The 26,801-nt window shown below is 39.8% G+C and overlaps 2 protein-coding genes across 2 annotated transcripts in view; both read right to left on the bottom strand.

Annotated features, from left to right (window-relative positions):
• ARSJ (arylsulfatase family member J) overlaps positions 1 to 5,612 on the bottom strand; it is a 79,582-nt gene extending 73,970 nt beyond the window's left edge. Inside the window, exon 1 of the mRNA XM_041758541.1 lies at positions 5,213 to 5,612. Coding sequence (XP_041614475.1) covers positions 5,213 to 5,604 — 392 coding nt within the window. The 5' untranslated portion in view covers positions 5,605 to 5,612. The remainder of the gene's footprint in view (positions 1 to 5,212) is intronic.
• A 3,416-nt stretch (positions 5,613 to 9,028) lies between these two features.
• Positions 9,029 to 9,395, bottom strand: LOC121492704 (60S acidic ribosomal protein P1-like). The gene is made up of 2 exons (XM_041757875.1): positions 9,318 to 9,395; positions 9,029 to 9,244 (listed from the first exon to the last, which is right to left on the bottom strand). Exons 1-2 carry the CDS (start codon positions 9,393 to 9,395, stop codon positions 9,029 to 9,031), a joined length of 294 nt encoding a protein of 97 aa, XP_041613809.1.
• Positions 9,396 to 26,801: the final 17,406 nt, after the last annotated feature.

Below are 26,801 nucleotides of genomic sequence, written 5' to 3' on the forward strand. Positions count from 1 at the left end.
CTCATTTGTTATTTCACTTTGAAAGTAGAATAATTCAAAAAAGAACTACTTCATACTCCAAAACCGAATCTTCCAACTTATTTGCATTTGTACATCCATATTTTCCCTTCTTTTATATTAAAATGAATGAACTATTAAAGAAGAGCTAAGGCAATTTTGAAGGAGAACAAGTACGAGAACTTACATTCCAGATATCAATATTATAAAACTAATAGTTAAGAATGTATTATTGGCACAAGGATAGACAAAGAGACTAATGGAACAGAATAGAGTCCAGAAATAGACCCAAACATCTACATTTTTCTGATTTATGAAAAAGTGACACTACAGTGTAGTGGAGAAAGTATGGTCTTTTTAATAAATAGTGTGGGCCAAATGGAGGTACACATAGAAAAAAAATAATCTTGAACCCTGACATATCATAAGAGAAAATTAATTTCAGATGAATTATAGATCTAAATATAAAAATAAAACAATAAAACATTTAGGAAAAAAAGACCACTGTCATGATCTTGATTTAGTCAAAGATATCTTAAGTAGGACAGAAGAAGAAAAAGATAATTATTTTGACTACAATAAAATTAAAACCTTCTGCTCATCAAAAAACACTATTAAGAGTGAAAAAGTAAGCCACAGAATGGAAGAAGACATCTGTAGTACAAATATCTGACAAAGAAACAGAACATATAAATAATTACCACAAATCAACAAGGAAGAACAATCACCTAATGAGAAAATAGGCCAAGACTTAAATAAATATCTCTTAAAAGGGAAAATTCAAGTAGTCATAAAAATACAAAAAGATACTCAACTTCATTAATCATCAGAGACATGCAAATTTAATCCATGATAGTATACCAGGGCATAACAACCAGAATGACTAAATTGAAGAAGAAAATATCAAATGTTGACAAAGATGTGAAACAAATACAACTCTCCATACACTGCTAAGAGTGTGTGTTGATAAGAGTGTAAACTGGTGGAATCACTTTGGGAAACTGTTGGGCAGCAGCTACAGCAAATGAAAACACACTTTCCCATAACCCAGCAATCAAAGTTCTTGATGGTTATCCAAGAGAAACATATACATATGTTCATCAACAAGCACATAAAAACACATTCATGGCAGCAGTATTCATAATGGCCCAACACTTGAAACTACCCTAATGTCTGTCAACAGTAGAATGGATAAATTAATTGTATTATATTTATACAGAAGAACACTGGTCAGTAATGAGGATGAATGAATTATATCTACAGGCAATAACATGGAAAAGTTTTACAAACATGTTAAGAGAAAGAAGTCAGACATGAAAGAGTACATTTTCTATTAAATGTACAGTTCAAAAAAGCCAAAAATTAACCTGAGGTGTTAGAAGTTAAAATACAGTTAAACTGTATTAAAATACAGTTCAAAAAAGCCAAAAATTAACCTGAGGTGTTAGAAGTTGGGAGAGTGATTACCCTCAGCAAGAAGCAGGGGTTGTTTTAACACAAATGAATTTATCAAATGTCCTATTACAAATACACATCTGAGTTACCTTTGCTTTATAAAGGTATTTCAAGGAGATCAACATGGTATTTCAAGGGGATCCCTGGGTGGCTCAGAGGTTGAGCGTCTGCCTTCTACCCAAGGGCGTGATCCTGGAGTTCCCGGATTGTGTCCCACATCAGGCTCCCTGCATGGAGCCTGCTTCTCCCTCTGCCTATGTCTCTGCCTCTCTCTCTTTGGGTCTCTCATGAATAAATAAATGAAATCTTAAAAAAAAAAAAAAAAGCATGGTATTTCAAGTAGAAAAATCAATAACAAAATAGTCAAAAACCAAAATTATTGCAAAAATATAAATGCAGTTCAGATTGCCAATTTTTCCTACTTTAAAGTCTGCATAAAATGCATGTATAAATTTACAAAACCTTTTTCTTTTTTTAAGATTTATTTATTTGAGAGAGAGAGAGTGTGTGGGAGATGGGGAAGAGAGAGAGAGAGAGAGAGAATTCTCAAGGAGAGAGAGAGAGAGAGAGAGAGAGAGAGAGAATCCTCAAGCAGACTCTACACTGAGTGCGGAGCCCGATGCCGGGCTCAATTTTATGACCCTGAGATCATGACCAGAGTGGAAATCAAAAGTCGGACGAAATGCTCAACCGACTCAGTCACCCAGGCACCCCTAAATTTTGGAAAACTTTTAGTTCTCTTCCAGAAGCCTTTACTATATTCTCTTTTAATAAGAAGTGATGCCATTTATCCATGTCTTTATTTGTTAAAACTGTGAAAAACAAAACAAAAAGTGAGAAAAATTACTTTGAAATGAATCAAACATAGGCAGCCACTTTCTCAGTCCACCTTTTTATCACCACGCCAACTTTGAACACACAGGATGCAACTCCTGCATTTACTACCTCTCTTGAAATTTTTCACTATAACTATATAAAATGAAGATAACAACAGCAGTTATCTCATACAGTGTTATAAAGATTAAATGAGATAAAAATGTATTATCCTGGAATAGTGGCTGCTAGCACTTAATAATAATAATACCCTTAATTTGTAATAATAGTGTTAATATCAGAAATGAGGTGTTTGTTAAATCACTATTGATTTCTGGGCTCAACCCCAGACCTGCTAAAGCTGAATTGCTAGTTAGGCCTGGAAATCTGCATTTTAACTAGGCTTTTGAGTGATTATTTTTGTAGACTTGAATTTGAAGGCCACTATTCAGACATTAAGGCTTACCTCTTGTTCCTCAGAGCTCCAATACAGGGATCTGCATACAGTAAATGCTTGCTGACAGTGTGATATTCAGCATTGCCAGACGTGTATGATAATAAATTATTAGAGAAATCTGGAATTTGTTACACATTTGTGCAGTATAAAGGAATAGGTTTTTACATTTTGACTCCAGCAAAAATATAAAAGGAGTCTTGTTTTGTTAATAGCACCAAAAATTGCTTCAGTTTTAATCCACTTAACTTTCTTTATAAACATGAAAACATTTGAATCCTTTCATATTTTACATAATAAGTCAGGTTTTTATTGCTTTTTGTTTTTGTTTTGTTTTGTTTTGTTTTAGTTTAGAAGATCCAGAGAGTATACACATGTGCTCATGGAGAGGACAAATGACCAAAATCCCTGGCTCTGCACAATTAATAGTAGTTCCACAACTAGGCTCCTATAACTACTTTCTTCTTAATATTTGTGTTCATCTAAAGGAAAGTTCAGTCTAAAAAGAGAACTGCACTGAAAATGTCTTCAACTGTTTAGTCAAATAAGAATTTAAATCAAATTATAGCATCTATTTTAACTTTCTGTCTATAAAACAGTTACACAATTTGTTGCACGAATAGAAAATTTTAATAGGAGAATAAATCTTTTCATTAGATGTCTGATTGCATTGAAAGAACAAGAGACTCAAGGTTTGACAAAAGAGAAAAATTATCTACACTGTGATGAGCATACCATAATGTATAGAGTTGTTGCATCAGTATGTTGTATGTCTAAAACAAATGCAATATTGTATATCATCTTCAATTAAAAGAGAAAAAAGTTAGGAATCATTTCTAACTTCATTTCTGTTTCACGTCGTTAAGTAAACAAAGACTTAAAGATAAAACCTAGACATTTTATTAGTGCAAAAATAATGTTTAGGAACTGAATGTTTGGAGACTAAAGCCTTAAAGCATATGCTCTACTGTGAGAGATAAATTCATATAATTCACGTACATATTTACAGCTACCATTGGCTGTCCCAGTAAATCTAAACTTTCTCAACTAGTTGAAGAGGTTCAGTGAGCTTTTATGACACATTTATTTCATAAGCCAAAATAAGAGTGGTTGGGATTAGACATGAACAACTTGACCTGCAGGCCACCAGATGGACTTATTTTCCAGCCAAAAATCCACTCTTTCATGAATATCAAATGCCCTTGACTTTCTGATGCCACAAATAACCTTTAAAATGATTCTGAAGTACACGGGGACTTTTTTTTTTAATCTTTCTTCCTCAAGAAAGGAAAGGACAGGATTTTTTTCTTTTCTTTTCTGGCAGTGATGCTAAGTTCTGACAGTTTGCTAAGCAATGGAAATCATGCCGTAAGCAAAAGTCTCTGCAAGACAGAGATTCTTACAAAATAATCTTTATTTTTCCAATGGATACTGGCTACTTTTATAGGATCCAATTCCAAGAACAACTTCACTGAAGCAGAGTTCTCTGAGACTGAAATCACGGGACATATATGCTGAACCACTAAGGCTTCTCTTCTACCTGTGTCCAGTGGTAGCTTGACCTCCAGACCTCCCAGTCTATCTCTGTTCCACAGGCTAACTCTGGACGTTCAAATCAGTAACAGTGACCTATATTCTAATAGGATAGAATTAGAATATGAAAATGAGCGAATGCCTAATAGGATAGAATTAGAATATGAAAATGAGCGAATGCCTTAAGTGACAGGTTAGCTATATAGCAAGGCAACAATATTAAAAATGCTTTCCTTAAGCGCCCAAATAACCCGATTTTTCTCAGAGTTAAACAGAAAATTCACAGAAGTGAGGAATGGCAGAAAACTTTAGATGAAATTTGAGTCCTGTTGAACATGTATCATTGAATTTCCTTGCACTTGAGAACTGCCTTGGTAATCACACAAGGCCCTCTTCACTGATCCAGTTAGATAAAATTACCTATCAAAGACCCAGAGAGAGTCATTGGCAGGCAGATTTTACATTGCTTTCCCTCTGTTTCTTTGGCCCCTTTTATGTCCGCGAAGACCTATGGCTTTGATGACTCAATTCTAGATTTAAGAACAAACCAAGAGTTGCAGACCTTTCTTACCAACGATGGTGTTTGTGAATTGTATTGTGACGCCTGAAACAAATCTGAGCATGCTCAAAAGCCAAAATAGATTTGGAAAAGGAGACCCCTTCTGGAGACATCTGGTTGGTAGGTGAGACTTTACAAGTCCAGATCTCATTCAAAAACGTGGAGGGCACTTCACAGCGGGCTCCTGAGAATAAGCAAAATGCTACTAGACCAGAGAGGAGACGTTCAAGATCACTAAGAGGGAGGGCATCCCGTGTAATACTCACCACAGCTCAATACCCACATTTCATTCATCCACTCGTTTCCCATATTCTCGGTCACTCCTTTAAATTAGGAGCTGGGTCTCGATTAAATGCTTAAGATTTCTCCAAGGAACAAATGTATGAAGTGGTAACACTTACTTTCCAGTAATAAACTGACTCCTGGACGGTGTGCAAATAGGCTGGACATAGTAGTTCTCCAGTTTAACTCCTTCGGCCGCGAGCTTGTCCAGGGTGGGCGTCTTTATCTCAGAGCCGTGGTAACCCACATCTCTAAATCCCTGATCATCCGCTAGGATGAAAATGAGATGGGGCTGGGAGGTGGCAGTCGTGCTGGGCTCCGGGGTCTCTCCAGACTGAGCTCGCAAGGGCCCTCCCTCCTCTTCCTCCAAGCCCTGGCCCCAGGACAGGTAACCGTAGGTGAGGAGGCTGAGGACCCAGACGGCTGCCAGCGCCCCCATCGCTAGCATCTTTCCCGGCCCGACCCAGGCTGGCGGCGGAGGCGCAGGCCCCGCAGGGGCCCCGGGGGCCATTCACTGGGGTCGCGGCTGAGGCTCCACGCGCAGAACCACGCGCAGAACCGCGCGCCGCCGCCGCCGCCGCCGCCGCACACATGCACGCGGGAGGGGGAGACCGAACCGGCGGCGCGCTGCGTCCACCCGGAAAGGAGTCCCGCGCTCCAGCTCGCGCTGTCACCACATCCAGCAGCCTTCACCTTCTGCGGGTGACGAGACGTCGGAAAAACAGCCGCTCTTCTCCGTCAAAGTTCACTTCCTCCTCCTCGCTCCCCCGAGCGGCTTGCACGCGCACGCACACCCGAAAGTTAATGCCAACACCGCAAAGTTCTCGGGAGAGTCTCGTAAGGAACCGGGAATCCCCGAGGGGGTGGGGGTGGGGGCTTTCGTGGCCCGAGCGCCCCGGAGGTTGGGGACGGGGGCGGCCGGGGGCGCGCGCGCGCGGGTCGGGGCGCTCCGGGGGCCCCTCGCCGGGAAAGCCCCGGAGGCCGAGCCGCCGCGCCCCGCTCGCACCCCAGCAGGTAGCCCGCGGCCCGCGGCGGACCGACTTCCTGACCCCTTGCTCCACTTTGGCAGGCTCCCTGTTTCTCCCGGTCCTCTCCAAGGCGTCGGCCAAGCTCCCCGACACTAGGCGGCGAAGTGAGGGGGGAACCAAAGCCAGCGCGGTCCCCGGACTTCTGGCCACGGCCAACCAGCCCCGTGCGGCGGGAACGCCGGGTGCTCCGGGTGCTCCGGGCCGCGGGAGCGCGTGGGGGGCGGAGCGCCCCCTGGCCCCCGCGGAGCCGGCGCTCGCAGCGGGCGCGGTGGGCGCGGTGGGCGCGGCGCGGGGGGCGCGGACGCACGGGTGCGCTCTGCCGGCGACTGAGCTTCGTCTTGGCACCGGCCGGTCTCTGCCGCCGCCTCCTCCCGCCCCCCTCCTCCCTCTGTGTCCGGTGAATCACAGACCCGTACTCTCGGCGTTAGCTCCTCCAGGAGGCGGGGAGGGTGCGGTCTTGGTTGAGAGGTTCGGTCTTTCCCTTTTTCCTTTCCGGGCGGGCGGAGGGGGGAGAGGAGGCTCGGCGGGACCCGCGGCGAGAAGGCTGCGCGCCCCTGCCCGATGGGTGCGGGGCCCCGGGGCGCCCGCCGCGGCTGACGGCTCTCGGGTCTCGGCGGGCGAGGGCGAGGGCGAGGGCGAGGGCGAGGGCGCAGGCGGGCCGGGTCGCCGGGGGCGAGGCGGGCGGGCGCGTGTCCTCGTGGCTCCGTAAAGCAGGAGCCCTCCCGCCCATCCCGACTGCTGCGCTTGCAAACTTTCTCCAGCTCCTGGAGCAGTGAGAGGAAGAGCCCAGGAACGACTGCGTGGCGCATACTCTTTCTAACTCTCTCCTGGTTTCCCTTTGCTGGTTTCTTCCCTCCACTCCCCCCCCCCCCCCCCATTTTTCCTACTCCTTTTATCCCCGCCTCTCTCTCTCCTTTTTTTTTTTTTTTTTTAACAGTCGCGACTACAAGTTTTTAAATTGAATTTCCTTTCGCTGTTGCTGGCCTTTACAGGCTGACTTCCTCATTAGCTTCTCCCTGCGTGAAGGTCTTGAAATTGTCCTCTCTTATTCTTTTTTAGAAAATTTTTGAAGATTTTTTATTTACTTACTCATAGAGACACAGAGAGAGATGGAGACACAGGCAGAGGGAGAAGCAGGCTCCATGCGGGGAGCCCGCTGTGGGACTCGATCCCAGGTCTCCAGGATCACGTCCTGGGCTGCAGGCGGCGCTAAACCGCTGCGCCACCCGGGCCGCCCGTCCTCTCTTACTCTTACCTCTCCCCCAAATTTACCCACCCGGCATCTCCAGCAAAGAACGTGGGGCGAAGAGGAGTTCCACATTTCATTCTCAAGAACTGAAAGCCCAGTCTGCACTCTTGCAGTAGAGAAACTATTTCTCATCTAAGAGTTCCAGGAACTGCATCAGTTTTTTGTTTTGTTATTATTTTTAACCATGTAGAGTGAATCTATTGTAAAAGCTTGTCCTGACTGTGAAGATATGCCTGCTTTTTACTAGAGTCACAGGTTTTTAAAGCCCTGCTCAGTCAGGAAAGGGATTTGTGGTGTCTATAGAGGAGGCAATCAACGCCAAGAGCCATTGAGACGTTTTTGCTTTCCCAAAATTTATTCAAGTTATTTATTGAACACCTACTATGGACCGGCACATAAAAAAGCCAGATCCTCCCAATTGCCTATGCATAAATCTAGGTTTCACTTAGCCATTTCTTTTTAATTCCTCTTGTTGCTAAAGTTCCTATTTAGTTTCTAGGCAAAACATTTGTAAAATGGAAACTCAGCGCCTTTGAAATTTGCAGTGTGCCTCATACAGTTATTTTTGCTAACATGTGTAGCCTTGTACCAGTTTATTTTCTTCCTTGAGGCCATTTTGATTAGTCTGTGGAGACTAATCTGTGCAGAGATGAGCAGTACTTGAAAATATGATCTTGCAATTCTGTGAGTTAAATCACCAAATATGTAATGAGTGAACTGAATATTGGGAGTTTGGAAAGCACTGTGGCAAGGCCCTCAGCTATGTAGGCCTAACAAGGGGCTTGAGTGTCAACAGACATTCAGATAGATGGGCTACTTTAGTTGGGGATAATCAATGACATAGCACAGGAAGTATCCATGTTGCTCGGCAAGAAAGAGGACCCTTTTCAGTTCAGATTTCAAGCAAGAGTGAATAATAATAATGTTAACGTTTATGGAATACAAACCATGTGGTAACCATAGTGCCCTATATACTGATTTTATGTATATATATATATATATATAAAATCAGTATATACCCACATCTGCCGTATAGTATTTATATAGTGCTTTACACACTTTATTGCTTTTCCTTCTCTTCCAATTTTATGAGGTATTCTTCTATTCAACAAATATCTGGGGAGCTGGGCCAATGCTAGTAGCTGGGGAAGTAATGGTTAACTAAATCAGCCACAGCATCTGCTTTTGTGGAACTTACCGTTGACTGCAATAGATATGCTCATCAATGAAGCATCTCAAACTCCAAAAGTTCTCTACTATTCTGCAGTATTCTGAAGCAAAGGAATAAAATCCAAAGAAACTTAAGAACGAAGAAAGCTGACTTAGACTGGGTGTGGTTAGTGGGTGAGGTGGTACAGGGAAGTAACCTTTAAACTGAGGGAGATGCTATTTTCTGTTATCCACCCCTCTTTCTTTTTTAAGAGTTTAGCTTTTTATTGAACAGATCAGAAGAAGTTTAGCCAAAAAGACTGAAGCTCAGGAATCCCTCGGTGGCTCAGTGGTTTAGCGCCTGCCTTCGGCCCAGGGTGTGATCCTGGAGACCCAGGATCAAGTCCTGCATCGGGCTCCCTGCATGGAGCCTGCTTCTCCCTCTGCCTGTGTTGTGTCTCTGCCTCTTTCTCTCTCTCTGTGTCTATCATGAATAAATAAATAAAATCTTAAAAGAAAAAAAAAAGACTGAAGCTCATGTCATCATCAGACTCTTCTGATTCTTCTTTCTTTGCTACCACTTTCTTCTCAGCTGGGGCAGCAGTGGTGGAGGGAGCAGGATCTTCTGATGGTGGCGTACCAGCTGCCAGGGCAGGTCCTTCTGCTCCTACACTGTAGATGGGGCTCTCCTGGTATTGACGCTGGCCAGGGCCTGGCAAACAAGCCTGGACCAGAAGGTTTAACATTTACACCCACTTCTTTAATGAGGGCATTGCTCTTATTCTCTGTGACAGTCACCATGTTGTGCAGGATGAGGGCTGAGTTGTGCAGGATGAGAGCTGAGTAGAAACAGGTGAGGTCCCAGATGGGGGCCATGGTGTGATTGAGTGCTGAGTGGGTGCTGTCAGGCAAGGTGCAAGTCATAGGATGAAGTGAGGGCCTCACCCATCCTGGCCTTAGTTTCCGAGGAAAGATGGGAGGACAGAGCACCTTAGAGGCTGCTGAGTAAAAGCAGTTACCACTTTTTTACAGGAAACTGAGACGTGGCAGATACATCTGTCTTCAAAACCCCATGTTTTTCAAAAGATAATCTTCCTACAAATGGACATTAAGATCTTTTCTAGCCACACAGCACAGAGAGAGAGAACACAGCTGCCAGAGTTAGAGAATTCTAATCTTCACAGAAGGTATGCATGTTCTCCACATTCAGGACAGAAGGGCAAAATTCTGGCCTGAAAAATGCCATTTCCGGAGTAAGCAGTACTAATATTAAGGGAGACTAAGAACTATTTGCAATTAGTAGTAAGAGCCAAGAAACAAGAATAGTCATGCTACAGCAGACCAAATGAGATGTGACTCAAAGGGAAAATCCATTGGTTGGGTACACTAGCCAAAGTGGGAAATGGATAATGGTTATTCCCACATCCATAAGAAATACTTTGAGAGTGAAATCAGAGGCTGTTGAATGCCCTATGCTTTACTGTACATATACTGGTATTATGAGCACATAAATTTCGCATTTCTCATTATAGGATTGTGTTTCATGCACTGTAAGCAGTAGTTTTAGCGTTCTCATGAAATCCCAGGTTAAAGACCCTCTATAACTTAGCTGTTTTTCCTGACTTTAAAGCCAGCATTTTTGGCATTCAGGCATCAGCTTCACTTATGGAACCACACTGTAGGTTTATTTCGGATTAGATGTAAGTCTTCTAGTTATGGAATGGCATTATAAAAATTAAAGGTACTATTTGATTCAGTAAAGAGAGAGAGAGAGAGAGGAAATAGAATTGCTTAAGGATAAAATTAGTGTGGACTGATTATTCAGGTGAGGCTTGATCAGGAGGTGGGACTGAAGCTATACCTTAAAGGACAATCACACTTTGGGAAAGAAGAGAGGAAGTTGGGGCATCTGGGTGGCTCAGTGGTTGAGCTTCTGCTTGTGGCTCATGTCGTGATCCCTGGGTCCTGGAATCAAGTCCCACATTGGGCTTCTCATAGGGAGCCTGTTTCTCCCTCTGCCTATGTCTCTGCCTCTCTCTGTGTGTGTCTCTCATGAATAAATAAATAAAATCTTAAAAGAAAAAAAAAAGAAGAGAGGAAGTTAAAGGAAAGGCACTTCAGGTAAAAGGAAAGAGAAGACCAATTGGCTGAGAAAAATTTGGACTGGGAGAGTATGACAAATGATGTTAGGAAGTTCAGATCATACCAGATATCGAGAAGCTTTGAAAAGGCATGAAGGGCTGGGACTGATTTGGGGAGCATTAAGAGTGGTGAGGTCCTTTGAACAGGACATAACATGGAAAAATACTTAACTAAATCCATCCCTTTCTGGGATGGATTTATAGACATAGAAGCTACAAATAAGTGGCTTCAGTCCATAAAAATTTGAGGAATTGAATTGTACCCTGAGAGCAACTGAATCTATTAAAGATTTTTGGTAAGAGCGAGACATGATGAAAATATAGGAAAAGATATCCCGGGATATTTTTAGGGAGAGATTTGAGGGAGTAAAGACTAGAATCACACAACTGCCACGGTGTGAAATTTCTACAGCAATATATTCCTTAAGTTAAAGAAATATGCTATGATTACATCATCTGCTGGGATAGGGGTATTTGTTAAAAGTTTGGAAAGGAGTAATTAATCACCTCAGAAGAAAACAAGTGAAAAAAGAACCAGGGACCCAATATGGACCTTCTTTGGGTGATGGAAAAAGAAAAGAAATAATAGAATGTATTGTCAGGGAGGTCACCATCAGAGAGGAGGATCAGAATAAAGCACCACAGTGTGGCCTGAGGCTCTTTAGGGGACATACCAAGGGTAGAGGATGCCCAGGGATGGCCACCCAGGGATGGCAAGTAGAAGGAGTGGATATGAGGAGCCAATCTGTAAATACAGAAGCTAAGAAATTCACAAGCACTAAAATGGATAGTTGCACAATAGTTCTTTGAAATATCAATGTTAATCCTCACCATAAAGACATTTCCATAGCCCCCAGTATGCATGGGCAGAAATGCCCTAGCTTACTACTGCATACACCTAGATAAGTTGTTTTTGCTTGGTAAGAGCATGGTTTTGTTTTTACTTAGTAAGAAAGCATGCCTCCCACCCTATTCCCTTTCTTTTATCGGCATTTATTTTCAACTAAACATGTACTTAGATGCTTAAAAGATACATCTAATTTTTAAATGTAGGCTTAAAAAGTTGTGAAAATAGCCACTCCCGGGATTTATAGACTATTAAAAAGATTTAAAACTCCATTGCTGCTTGTTTGCGTTTATACGTACATTAAAGTACTTAAAAATGAGGGAATAGTCACCAAGGATATATTCATGCAGTCTAAAAGAAACATTTGTCCTAGTATAGTCATTTTGATATGCATTCTATATAATCAACTCCGTATTCATCATTACTAACTCTTTATTAGCTATAGAACTAAGACTGCTTTGAGCTATTGTTTGAAGAAACAAGGGCTCTCTGATTAGGGTGGTTAAGTAGCTGATCTAGTAATTGTTAAGTAAAGATTACTTCTCTTTCTTGGGAAGTCTCTGTTGAAATAAGCTGTAATAACTTGAGTAATATGAGTGACAGTAAAATTTCAAGAGTGTGTAAACATAGCTACCCAAAAGTAACACGGTTTTTGACATTAGAAACTCAGAAAGTCTGAGCTGTCAAAGAAGAGATCTTTCATTAAACAAATGTTTGAAAGCAGACTTTTAAATAGAATTTTTACAATGGGAAAACCTGGTAGTTTCCACTAGTTTAAAAATCCATTCTTACTGCCTAAGCTGTAAGTAAAATTCTTTATTATTTACATAGCAATTTTCTGTTTAGAATATCAATTTCTAAACCTGGCTGCTCATCAGATTCCTTTAGGGCCTTTTTTTTTTTTTTTTAATTCCCAGCTCCACCCAAGACCTAAATCAAAATTTCAGAATTTGGGAATATCTATGCTAAGAAAAGCTCTCCAGGTGATTCTGGCATGTATAGGGTTTTAAAAACCACTGACTTAGAAGCTGCAAAGCTGCAGCATCAAGTTCTAATAGGATTACTTAATGGATGAGATTGGTGCCATTTATCATATACAATATGGGAAACACAGCTAAAAAATGGTTGTATAAATCTAAAGTCAGAACAGCTGAGGGCTAAACAGTGAGTTTCTATAAAATGGCAGGAAGAATAAAGTTGAGATATAGCCAGGCCAACAGGATCAAAAAAAGAAGGGAAAGGTATTAAAGCTTAAACGAGTGAGTGACAGGGGCAATAGCCAGCCCATGCAGGCACCGCTGGATTCAGATGCCCTGGAAAGGAAAGACGGGAAGGAAAAGCTAAGTTCTGAATCCAGTTCATCTATAGTGGTGCCTTTAGGCAGGATTTGTAGTATTCTTCCTGTGGCATGGGCCAAAGGTCTAAGGCACTGACCTCCTGAGACAGGAATGTTTCAGTATCTGGTCTCAATGAGGCTCGATAGCTGTGAAATCTAGAGTCAAGCCTACTCAGTAAGAGTAAGTGCCTGATCTGGCATTCAGAAAGTAGCATATCCCCAAGCTTGGACTATACGGATTTATAAAAATCATGTGAATCAAAAAGACTATAAGAATAATGTAAATCATAAGAATAAAAATCATATGAATTTATAAGACAGAGTGATGAAACCAATAGAAGTTGGTGATTGGAGAATAAAAAATGAGGGGGGAATAAATGGTTATACCTAGTTTCTGGTTTGGAGGAAATTGCCTGAATGACAATTTATAATGGTAGAAGTCATGGAAAGACTAGCAGGTTTGAGGACTAGGTGGAAAAAATTACTCTGGTGTTGAACTTGAGATATGTGAAACACATCCCAGTGGAGGAGTACAGTAGATAGGTGGATATATGGAGAGGAGAGAAAATTGTATCCACATCTAGTTAAGGTGGGTAATATTTCCTAAGGAACTATGGAGAAGAAGAAGTGAGAAAGAGGATTAGGACAAAACTACTTAAAGATAGGGAAGATGAAATGGGGCCCATAAGGAAACCAAGAAATAGCAAGAGAAATATAACTGCAAAGATAGCAACTTTTATTAAACATTATCAGTCATGGCATGGTGCCAGCACTATGCTAAGTGATTTTTCATGAACTGTCCCAGTGCTCTTCACAACTTATGCAGATAGATGCTATAATTATCATTTTATATGTGAAATAAAGGTTGTTACATCTCTGGTTATATAAAGAGATGGAAAACAAGAGAAGGACATCATAAGAGAACAGAATATCAAATAGCTAAGAACCAGAGAACTAACACAACAGGAAGTGAGAAAGGTCAATAAAGTAAAGAGTGAAGAGGATGGTGAGATAAGGAACATAGTAAGTGTTCATTCATTGGAATAAGGTCTCCATAAATACCTGAGTAAAACTTTTTCTTTCTTTGAATTTACCAACATAGATAATGATAGAGCTCTATAATATTGAAGTATTGATGAACAAAGTAGGTTTGAAAATAAAACAGGGTTTTAACTCAAAATAGAAACTGATAATCATCAAATCATATAAATGTTAGATGAACTAGATGAGACATGTGCAGTATTTATAAAGGAAAGCATACATTTAGGGATCCCTGGGTGGCGCAGCGGTTTGGCGCCTGCCTTTGGCCCAGGATCGAATCCCACGTCGGGCTCCCGGTGCATGGAGCCTGCTTCTCCCTCTGCCTGTGTCTCTGCCTCTCTCTCTCTCTCTGTGACTATCATAAATAAATAAAAAAAAATTAAAAAAAAAAAAGGAAAGCATACATTTAGATTGATAGTTGAAAATATTTGAATACACAGTTTTGAGTAAACTGTTTTCCAAACTAAGAACTCAGTGTTGTAATGATGATCAAAAACATGCCCTGTGGAATCATACTGCCCACTTGCTAGCTAATAAGTTACTGAGCCTCTCTTTGCCTCATTTTTCTCATCTGTAAAATATGGATGATAATAATACCTACTTCATGGTGTGGCGTATCACTTATCCAATCACCAAACAATGCTGCTTTTAACAAACTATCCCAAAACTCAAAGGCTTAAAGTAACAAAAATCCACAATTCTCATGGATTTGAGGATTTGCTGGGCCAGCTCTGCTCCAACTGTTTCCCATCTCCTCCTGCGATCAGTGGGATGGACACAAATTCATCTCAGGGCATAGCTGAAGCACAAGAAATCAAGCTATACCAAGCAGCCACATCTCCAGACTCTGTTTATCTGCTTACATCTTGCTGGGTGATGCAAATCTTATAACTAAGCTCAGAGTTAAGTGGTGGGAAATACATCTCTCTCAGGATGAGGCTGTAAAAAAGTTGTTGATGCCAGAAGAGGTGATGTAATGGAGTCAATAATTAAATCAACCACAGTTCTTTTGAGAATTAAATGAGTTAATATTTGAAAGCACATAGAACAGCTTTTGTCCACTGCAAGCAGTATTAAGGCTTGTTTTAAGTTGTCATTTGTCCTAAATTAACTTTCAGTGTAATGTCATTCCAACCTTATTCTAATGATAATTCAGAACTCAGCATGTGATAATATTTATAAGAGTAACACAGACAAAACAAGTTGTTCTTCAAAATTAGCATAAGGTAACCACTTTTAACCTATCCCCTATCACTAAGAAAACTGTAATGTTATAACCAGTCATTGTAAAGAACAAACAGCCTCTGCACTGTCGCTATATAAATTATCTGATAAGGGGATCCCTGGGTGGCGCAGCGGTTTGGCGCCTGCCTTTGGCCCGGGGCGCGATCCTGGAGACCCGGGATCGAATCCCACGTCGGGCTCCCAGTGCATGGAGCCTGCTTCTCCCTCTGCCTGTGTCTCTGCTTCTCTCTCTCTCACTGTGTGCCTATCATAAATAAATAAAAATTAAAAAAAAAATTATCTGATAAGAATATACCTCTGAGACTCATTCCACTGTTGGTTTGAAAGCTCCCAGTTTGTGAATTATTCTTATATGCATGATCAGCTCTTAACAAATGACATATAGGTCCTACCTAATCAGATAGAACTTACTATACAACAATAATTTAATACTGATTAAACTGAAAGAAAGGAGAGGCCAAAATCTGATCCAATGCTATAAGAAAATATGTGAAAATAAACTTTTCAACATAAAAGGAAGTAAGCATTTAGAATGATGAACATAACAATTGAGTAATTATAAAACCACATAAAAATATTTACTAACCCATATCTTATAGCACATATCAAAAGAAAAACATATCTAGAAATTAGAGAGCTAAATGAAAAAAAGTTAAAGCTCAACAGAAAATTTAATTTACTATATATGTAGGGAAACTCTTCTATTTCTTTTTTTTTTTTTTTTTAAGATTTTATCTATTAATGAGAGACAGACAGGGAGAGAGAGAGAGAGAGAGGCAGAGACACAGGCAGAGGGAGAAGCAGGCTCCATGCAGGGACCCCGACATGGGACTCAATCCCGGGTCTCCAGGATCAGGCCCTGGGCTGAAGGCGGCGCTAAACCGCTGAGCCACCCGGGCCGCCCAAACTCTTCTATTTCTAACTTTTAAATGATATAGAAATTTCAATGACAGATGATTATAAAATACTTTTAACAGACTATTAAATCAGAAGTTGTAACTGAGCCACCAAGATTCAAAGGTATGATTTTCCAAAGAGGTGTGCCAGAGCAAGATGCCAGTTTTCAAAAGGAGATTATTAAAAACCAGTTTGACAACTCTTAACATTCTTACCTATGCAAAGGTATTAAAAGGGTCAGAGTGTGTGGAGATTGGAGGGTACATGTGAAGAGACATTTTCATAAGTGGTTGGTGTGCCCTGACAACTCCTAACCTTGCCTACATGGGCCTGAGGAGGGAGGGGCCAACCACCTGAGATTCAAATGGTCTGGTGTCTGGCTGCTACTTGAGAAAGCCTCAGGATTGTCTGCCAATGAGTCAGAGGAAGAGAAGGGCTCACAGGGACTGACTGGCCAGGTCTCCCACAGTTGGACAGGACAAAGGATGCTTCAGGGCTTCCTGGGAATCAGATGTGGGCCATGAGTGAATAGAAGCGAGTTGTCTTTGGTCCTGTTCAGGAATTTCAGGAGTGCAGTCTCAATCAGACAAAAAGAATCAAGAGATAGCTGTCCAGTCTGAAGGGCTGACTCTCCAGATTCTGCCTAGACATACCTGTCCCCATGTCAAAGGAACTACAGATAGGAAATTGTCAAAAGTTGGCGGGGGGCACATCTGAGAAAAAGTTACCCTTGAACAATTGCCAGGCCCCGAGTGCATCCTACTGGTGGTCATTTAAGGACTTCCTCAACTCTCTCACTTTTTCTCCCTCCCTGCATACGCAACCTAGAGGAGAAGTTGAGGTTAACAAACTAGGGAAGGAAGGGTAGAAGTACTAGGCAGGGAGCAGTAAACTAGAGAAATACTCTAGGTTTTCAGGCTGAAGTAGTTCTGATCTGGGGAAAGGACAAAACATATGTGTTAAATGAAGTTCAGAGTTTTCATAACTATACATTATTGGGCATCCTAATTCTGAATTGATATCAGATTTTGTGAAATAGAGAGATCACAAGACTCTGTTCTTTGGGATTGACTAGAAGTCTGAAGGGCAAGAGAAACTAGGCCCATAGAATTTAGAGACATTGAGAAAAACAAAGTTGTGTGAATCTACTGGTTTTGCTTGTTCAACAGTAACAGTTAGATAGGAAATTTTAATTGTATGAAAATGAATTATAAAACTAGAGTTAAAAAGGAAAATAAACTGGGAAGATATTATTAGTAATATAACAAGAAAAGTATTCACTCAAATTTTTAAGAAAAATATCTTGACATCCAATAATAAATATGTAAAGAATTTGGACAATTAATGCAAATAGAAGTGGATCAAAAGAGAGTAAAAATATTTATATTATCTGTAATGAAAGGAATATAAAATAAAACAAACTATCATAATTTTTATACCTATTAAACTAGGAAAATTAATAATATATGGTATATAATATTAATAAGATTGGATTGAAACTGGTACTCTTCTGAAAGCATTGAGTTGATATATATTTTTCAGAAAATAACATGGCAATGTATATCACAGTATCATGTATAAACCACACAAATATCTCTACACATTAGCTCAATAATACCATTCTTTGACATTTATCCTAAAAACACAATTCAGTAGAATAAAAAAAAGAGTTGATAAAAATGGTCACAGGAGCACTATCCATAATAGAAAATAATAAAATAGTTTTAATGTTAAGTAATAGGAAAATGGGTTAAATAAATTATGAGTCATCAACCCGATGCAATGCTATGACCCCTAGAAATGATAATTATGGATATACTAAAGGACATAGAATATGCATCTAATGTAATGCATAGTGAAAATAATAATGTGAAATGTTTTGTACACCAGAACTATATAATCAAGATATATATGTTAACACACAAGATATATGTATGCATATCTTGTATATAGTTTCAAACTAGTAGGTTTGAATAACTGAGCAGAGACTACATTAAAAAGAAGGGGATGAGAAATTAAGAAAGAAAGAATAAAATTAACTGGAGAGAGTAAAGACTATTACATAGGACACCAAGAGAGGGGAATCTCAGAGATCTGAATCAGATGTGGTTTCATGGTCTAGCTCTTCCTTCTATCTCTCGGAGATTTATGGCAACTCACTTAACTTTTCTGAGTTGCAGTGACCTCAGATAAAAATAAAGACTTAGACTAAAGCTAGCCCTAAAATTATATCCTTTGTTTCCCTTTTTTGTTCCTTTTCTTTCCCCTTAATAAAAGAAAGTGCAGGATTTCTAGGGCATAAGCCAGTTGGACACCTGCCAAACTGATGAAATCAGAGAGATTTCAAACTGAAGCCAACTAGAGGGCTTTGTATCTTTTCAAAAAGTGCTACACCATCTTCTCATGATGAGATCACATATATGTATTCACTGCAGGTTTACATGTTTTATTTTGTTAAGAAAAAACCCCTCAAATTTTGTAAATATGTCACCTCTTTCCTAATTTGAAAAAATAAAAGGATATTTTAAGACTGGGTTCAAATTCTAATTCTGCTATCCATCATGGTGCAAGCTCTTGGAGTTTGTTTTCTTGACTGTCAAGTAAGGAAGTAATATCTTCCCTATCTATTTTTACAGGGTGGTTCTAAGAACCAAATTAGGATAATATACATGAACGGGTTTTGAAATCATCAACTACCACATACCTTTATGCTATTCATGTCTCCCTAATTTTCTTCATTCCTCTGAGTTTAGAAGATGCTCTAGCCTCTAGGGACTCGTAACCAAATACATTACTCAGTGTCCATCTGAAAAGAGTAAGTGGAACTCTAAACTTAAGCCAATTGTTGTGGGATAGTCTAGTTAACTTTCCACATAAAAATAAGAGTTATGGATACTAAGAAGTCCATAACCAGCCAAAATCAACCCAGAGTGAAATATCATTTCAGAATCATAGTTTCTAGTAGAAGTTAAACATCCTGGCTGGACCTGCCCCTAGCATTGCAGAGCTGGTGTCAAGATTAAAAATGGAGGTCTGTGTGTCATATATTTAAATATTTAATAGTTATAAGTCAAGCTAATAAGTCAAACCTAATTTGAAACTCTGACTTCATCAATTTAGCTGGAGTCCAACTTATTTCTCTCCTAGAAAGCCTGCATTTTCTTTTACTATAGGGTGAGCAAAGAAATATACATGGGAAACAGAGATACAACTTGAGAGCTGGAAGCCTGATTCAAGATTAGAATTCCTGGACCTTGTCAGAGTCCCGTGTCACTATTTGGTGGGTTAGGTGGTTCCCAGACCATGTTCACTCTTTCTTCTCTCTGCCCCTGCTCCTTCTCCGCAAGATCCTTGTAAAAGTGTTTAGACACTCCAGACCACATGGCCAAACTGCCCTTAAAGAGTCCTGTCTTGCTGTCCCCTTGATCCAGAGTATACGAGAGCTATGTGATCCACCCTCAGGAGGACAGATATGTAGAGTGATCTCTACATGAAATTTCCGGGTCCCAAATATGATCTAAAAGGAGGTATATGGACTAGGGGTGGGCATCCTGACTTAGGGAAGGAACAAGACTGAAGGAGGGCCTTAGAATAGGGTGGAAACCCAGGGCAGGGGCCCTTCTTGTCCAGGTCTACTATACTGTTTCTGGCTTTTTGATTTATCAACCTCTTTCATTGCCCAATGTCCTACTTACCTCCACTGTAACCACCCTCGGGCTCAGTTTCACTTTGGGCTTTCTAATGATCAAAATGGGAAATCTTTGCTCATGCCCTCTTCTACTTTAATTCCTACCAAATACATATTTATTTGTTATCATTCTCTCAGTGTATAGTCTTTCCTTTGTTAACTTGTGCAGGCAGGCCTCTCTACTATTTATTCCCTTACTCACCTTACATCTTCTCAATCAATTTCAAAGATATGTTTGTATACATATCTCTTTATTCTTTCTTCTCTCCTGCTTTGCCATTCATTCAGCTATCCTCCATCAAAGGTCCATTATTTATTGGTCAGTTATTGGAGACACATATAATACGGCACAAGATAGGCATAATCCATGCCTTCATGGAGATTGCAGTTTACTGGGAGAATTAATAGTAGTCACAATTGTAATGAGCACTATGAGGATGATGTATATCTATGAGAATCTAAAATAGAGGTCCTAACCCAGTGTGGGAGCAATCAGACCCCAACCATCCAGTCTGGTATTTTGTTTTAGCATCCCAAACAGACTAAGACACCAAGTAATGAAAACAAATTGTTGCCCACGTTTGCTTCATATGTAATTTAAAACATCAAGATCTTGGGGCACCTGAGTGGCTCAGTTGTTGAGCATCTACCTTTGGCTCAGGTTGTGATTCCGGTATCCTGGGATCCAGTCCCATATCCAGCTCACCACAGGGAGCCTGCTTCTGCCTCTGCCTATGTCTCTGCCTCTCTCTCTGTATCTCTCATGAATAAATAAATAAAATCTTAATAAAATAAATAAACCTCAAGATCTTATATCATTATAAGTATAAGGCTACCTAACAGTACTATTTTTTCATTATAATCACTATGCTTTTTTGAATTTTCAAATATCAAAAATTTTATTTTGCTCAAATATTTGTGATGTCTTGCCTTTTTTTTTTTTTTTTTTAGGGCTTACCCTCTTGTGCACAGTAGTCATAAATTCTTCCCATCTCTGTATACTGTTTCTTTGCAAAACTCTTCTAATTAAGAGGAGGAATCTATTTTTCCTCTCCTCGGATCTGGGCCTGACTGTGTGACTTCTTTTGGCCAGTAGGACACAAGTAAACTTGATATTAGCAGAGGCTTAAAAAGAGGCTGTATCTGGGGACTTGCCTTTTCTCTTTCTGTTTTTCAGAACTTGTGGGTAGAAACCAGGAACAGCCTACTGAAGGATAGGAAATTATATGAAGCAAAGAAAGTTATCCTTTCTCCCAAAGATGAGGCATACTAGAACCACCAGGCTATAAATAAGATCATTCTAGACCATCAGCCCCAACTGAGTTACCATCTGACTGTAGAGATCCATTAAGCTAGCCCAGATAAGAATTGCCCAGTTTAGTCACAGAATTATGAGCAAATTAAGTGACTGTGGTTTCAGGCTACTCAGTTTGGGTATAGTTTGTTATACAACAACAATCCTCCTGCCATGCTTAATTTGGCCCTATCTGTGCTCTGGCCATGATACAAAGCCTGGCAAGAAAGGATCAGAATTGATGGAGGTTTCCAGAATTGATGGATGCTTCCTAAAGAAGCATCCCAAAATGGTAATGGAAAAACTAACTAGGATTGATTGCAGGGACCAAAAAGAAACAAAAACAGGAAGCTGGATGTCTTCTTAGAAAGGAGACACAAAACTAGAGGGGAGTAAAATTAATGAATACAATATAGTTGGTAGAAAGTTTATTCTGATCTTAACCTTTGTAGGTAATAAAAATAACTTTTCAAAAGAAATCTCTTTATTATTCTGCTTATAGAGTTTCAACATATGTCTGGCACATAGTGAGTAAATAGTAAATATTTGTGGAGTAAATAAAACAACAGAGGATATTTTGCATTATGGTATTTCAAGATCAGTAATAGCATACTATACAGTGCTATCTATTTTAAAAATTATTTTATATTAGATTTCTTTGGGTCATAAACAGAATACCATCCTCATGATATCTTTCTCTAAGAGAATGCAAGTTACCATATCGCCATTTTTGCCTCTGAGAACATTAATTAGATATGGAAAATGAGACAATGTTGTGAAAGCATCATGCGCAGAACCTGGCAGGAAGTGATGAACACACTGTTACTCTAATACTTATTGAATGGCTTAGAGGTGCCAGGCACTGTTCTTTGTGCTGTGTGGTTATTAACATGTTTATTCTTGCATCAGCCCTATAAGCAGGGAATATCTTTACTTTCATATTATAATTAAGGAAACTGAGACAAAGGGAGGTTAATTAATTAGATACATAGATAATATTTTGGAATAAAAATCTGAACCTAGTTAGTCTGGATCCCAAGCCACTTCCATAAAACCAACAAATTTTCAGCACTTTTGTATTTCAGGAATTTTGCTAAGATCTTTCCAAAAAAAGTCTGATTCTTTAATTCTCATAATTTCACCCTGAAGTAGTACTATGGCTATTTGCATTTTATAGTAGGTGCTCAAGATATGCTAGCTTTCTCTCCTTTTTTTTTTTTATCTTTTTCTCCCTGCTTCCACTGTTGCCCTCTATGCTCCTGGTTCTGCCGTGACTGGGAGAGGACCTATCTCTAGCGCCCCCAACCTCATTCCCTGCAAACTCACCCAAGCTGTCTGATAGCATCCTTTCCTCTGCTTCATCCACTTTGCTGTTGAACACCACTAGTGTAATTTTTATTCAGTCATTCAACCTTTTCTAGCTCTTGGTAGTCTCTTGGATCTTTGTGATTGTCTAAGCAGCCTATTTTATTTTTCATAGCTCTCAGTTATGAGGGTGTCCCAAAGGGGGAGATCTCAACACCTACTTTCAGGCTGATTAGAAGCCAGAAGCCAGCCAAACTTTTAAGTATGCAAATATACATAGTCCTGTAGGACCTGTGAGCATAAGCCATGCTGGCCACCAGAACCAAGTGATGTAGAAGTGTCTCCTGGAAGCAGCTACAAAAATCAGGGCATCAGATAAATGTATAAGCTCCTTCCTGAAAGATACCAGTGAGAAGGAGAAAGGCAGAGGGAAAGCACAAAGACTGAATCCACTGGCCTCCTTCCCTCAGAGCACATCTGTAGGCTCCTGTGTGTTAAACCAGAAGCCTGCCCTTCCCGCCATAGCTCTCAGACAACCAAATAGGTCTCTTTATCAGAAAAACTGGGAGTGGGGTGTGTGTGTTTCAGTTATATCTGTGCAGTGCCCTGAGTGTGGTAGTCTGCTAAGAACTGTCTCTCTGATTGTTACAGTTTCATGGGACCCAGAAATGCAAGTCTCCCTCACCACTTGAACCAGGAGATCAAAGGGTACTACCTGGGCTGCAACTACAAAAACTGGGACACCAGACATAAAAACCAGGGCATCAGCTGTGTATATAAAAGCTTCCCCTAACTCCAGGGGTACTGGCATTGTGGAACATTGCAGAGGGAGAGCATGAAGATAGCACCCCCAAATATTTAAAAAAAAAAGTTGCCTGACATTTCTTGGCTTTACAAGGAAGAGAGACAGCTCAAAAGTTACATCTGCCTGTACCTTAGTCCCAAGAGAGTATCCTCACAGGCCTCTACCCATCTGGTGGACACTTTAAGATTAGCAAATGAATCTCCTTCACATATAGACTGGTGTTTTTCAAACTTCCACTTATGCTTGGGATCCTGGGGCAAGTGAGTCTGCACATGAGGCCTTTTAGGGCAGTTTCTCAGTTTGCTACAGCCCTTTGGGTCTTGTAGACAAAAGCCCTATTGGTTTTCAAAGTCAGATATTTCAGGGTTTCATCTCTCAGGTGCAGAACCTAAAAGTTGGGGTTCCTGATGTGGGGTACCAACCTTTTGCTCTTCAGAGAGAAGCTCTGGATTCGTAAGTTCCCTCCTGATTGTGGGTTGCTGTGCTGGGGCTGAATTATATGACAAGACCATACCTCAGCCTCTCTTCCCCTTTTTCTCATTTGCAGCTGAGAAGGAAATGTTTAGCAAGTTTTCAGGTCTTTTTCCGAGGTAATTGTTCCATGTGTAGTTATAGACTTGTTCCATGTGTAGTTATAGACTTGTATGTCTGCAGGAGGCAAGTTCAGGATCTTCATAGTCACCATCTTGGACCACCTCCAGCCATATGGCATCCTGTGTGGTGCCTGGCTCAGCCCTGATGCTTTGTGATATCGCTTCTCCCTTTTGTTAATAGGCTCAGTGGGGCCTAGCTGGGGTGTATTTCTGTAACATGGGAGGATCACACCCAAACTCATCAATCCTAGAAACAGCTGGTAATCATTACCATGTATTCACTTCATAAATGAGTAAAGAAAGGCTGGCTTCAAGTCATTCCTTGACTTTTCAAGGTTACATAGCAAATCAGTGACTAAAGAGTCAATGACAGTACAGGCCTCTTGTCTCTGCTGTTTTCGCTAATCATGCTCTTGATTATTATTTTTTAAAGTAGATGTCTTCCTTTTTGTTTATAATTAAAGGCCAGAGGATTTTAATTTAAAAAATTAAAACATAGCACTCCATACGTATATGATTAGTAAGGTCAATTTTTATGTTCAGTTATTCAGAAGGAATTTAATTTTCAGAAAATAAGTAGATTTGGCAAACAATATGCTCTCATATTATGATGGATTCTTGAGGAGAACCGCTCCTTCTCTCTCCTGCTTAGCCTTTCCACTTCACCTCTTAGGAAGCATTTGATTTTAAGTCAATGGGTTGACTGAAGCAATAAAACCATCTTTTGGCAATATTAAAACAAATCCAATATTTCTTGTCCAAGATAGGGAGCACTAATTTTGCTGGTAAGATTTTTTGAAATGCCTTTTAAAAAAGCATTCCCTATTAAACAGTGTCATTTGTCAGCTTTTCATATTAAAATTATCTCACAAGAAAGGCCTTTCAGTACTTTAAATGTTATTGCAGTTGATATAATTTCCTTTTAATATCTAAGATCTGGCTCATAAAAATATGGTTTTATAAGACATGTTTCCCTTTGTGTCTATCTTGTGTTTACTTACCACAATAAATAAAAAAATTTTTTCTGAAGATGTTTATATTAGCATATTGAGGATTCTGATCCACAAAGTGTTTTATAAACCATATGCTGTTTAGGGCGCCTGGGTGTTTCAGTCAGTTAACTCTCCGACCCTTGATTTTGGCTCAGGTTGTGATCTCAGGATCCTGGGACTGAGCCCCACGGCAGGTTCCTTGCTCAGTGGGAAGTGTGCTTGAGACTTCCTCATCCTCTGCCCCTTCCCCCACTAGCTCACACTCTCTCAAAGAAATAAATAAATCTTAAAAAAACCTGACATGTTCCTTAAAAACCTTTGTAAAGAAATTGAATGTTTTTGTTTCTTCCAGTTTAATACCATAGCAAAACAAGTTGTGTAACATTAATAAATTTGGTATGATTTTAAGGACTCTATACTTTATCACAATATGTTAATAATTTGGGGGGCAGCCCCGGTGGCGCAGCGGGTTAGCACTGCCTGCAGCCCAGGGCGTGATCCTGGAGACCCTAGATCGAGTCCCACGTTGGGCTCCCTGCATGGAGCCTGCTTCTCCCTCTGCCTGTGCCTCTGCCTCTCTCTCTCTGTCTCTATGAATAAATAAATAAAATCTTTAAAAATAATAATAATAATTTTTGTAAAAATTTACATGTAAATGTACATTTAATCATTTGTGGAACCATCCAATTAGTTTACATGTACTTGAATTGACATAAAATAACCAATAATTTTATGCATATAGCTAGTGTGATGAGTGCTTTTCAAATTCATATTTATAGGTAGAAAATAATTCTGATTTTGGTTAAGCATACTTTCCCTCAGTGTGGTAAACTTTGATGACATTTATAATGAGAGTATTTCTAGTTCATGCCTTGTGAAGTAGAAAATATCAAAATGAGAGGGAAGGAAATAGATATAACGTTAGAGACTTTCTGAAGTTTACAGTGTAGAGGGAGTGGCAAGCAAGTAGTGATGTTTCAAATAATTTGAAGTTAAATAAGAAAAGGTCATAGAGGAGTAGTGGAAGAATAATGGAATTTTCAGAGACAGTACATATACAAATATGTATTATATAAAGATGGAAAGATAAAGATAGGGGAGTTGTCTCAAATATTTTGAAATATATTTTATTTAAATTATTTTCAGTAGAAAGCTATCATTTTCTTATACTTTTCTAATTTAATATTTCTATATCCTGTTTGTTAGCTGAATATCCTGTCATTGTTATTTTCTGGAAGTAACTAGAGGAATCTGTTATGATGGCATATTTTATATTATGGTTTATTTTCAGTATCCAAGTTGACCTAGTACTTTGATTCAGAAAGAATAACTAGTTGAGTCTAGTCCCACTGGTAGCCATAATCTGAAACTTTATAAAGCAAATGAGTGGAGCAAGTTTTAACAAAGGGTGCTTCCCTGCCACCCACTCAGACTTTACTCCAGTTAAAACATGCATGAAAAGAATACCCAAGAAAACATCAAAAGTACCATGAACATAGAGTAGCTTTGCCTGAACATAACCCAGCTCACATGTTTTTCCGCATAGAATATAAAGTTTCTTCTTCAAAGTTCCAGACAAGTGCACATAAAATGAGGTTTCTTCTCTGTGTACTTGTGTTAACTAATATGAAAAGTCAGTTCCCTTACAAAATAACATCAGAACATTTTACTACAGCATAATCACTTGGCTTTCCTCCAACTGATTTTCTGCATTCAGCAATTATGTTTAAAAAAAATTACATATCTGATCATACACCAGTCCTGCCCTCCGTTTACTTCATATTCCTTTCTGTCCAGAATGTTGATTTCAGCTTATTTAGACACTGTGCATATTTGGTTAATGCCTATCCCTATACTGAATTAGGGGCTAGTTTAGGTTTTGTTCACTACTTTAGGCCCAGGGCTTACCACAGTGCCTGTTCCATACAAAATACTTACTACATACTAGTGGAAGCCATAGAAATCGATGTTGCATGAAACAGAGTTCCTTCCTGTATTATGTCTAATTATCTTCAGTGAATATCAAAGTTCTGGGATATTTGATATTTCTTCTTAGCTTCTAAAAATGTCTCAGTTAAACTCCCATCCCCACCTTTGG

Source organism: Vulpes lagopus, chromosome 6, assembly GCF_018345385.1.
Source record: "Vulpes lagopus strain Blue_001 chromosome 6, ASM1834538v1, whole genome shotgun sequence".
NCBI lineage: Eukaryota > Metazoa > Chordata > Mammalia > Carnivora > Canidae > Vulpes > Vulpes lagopus.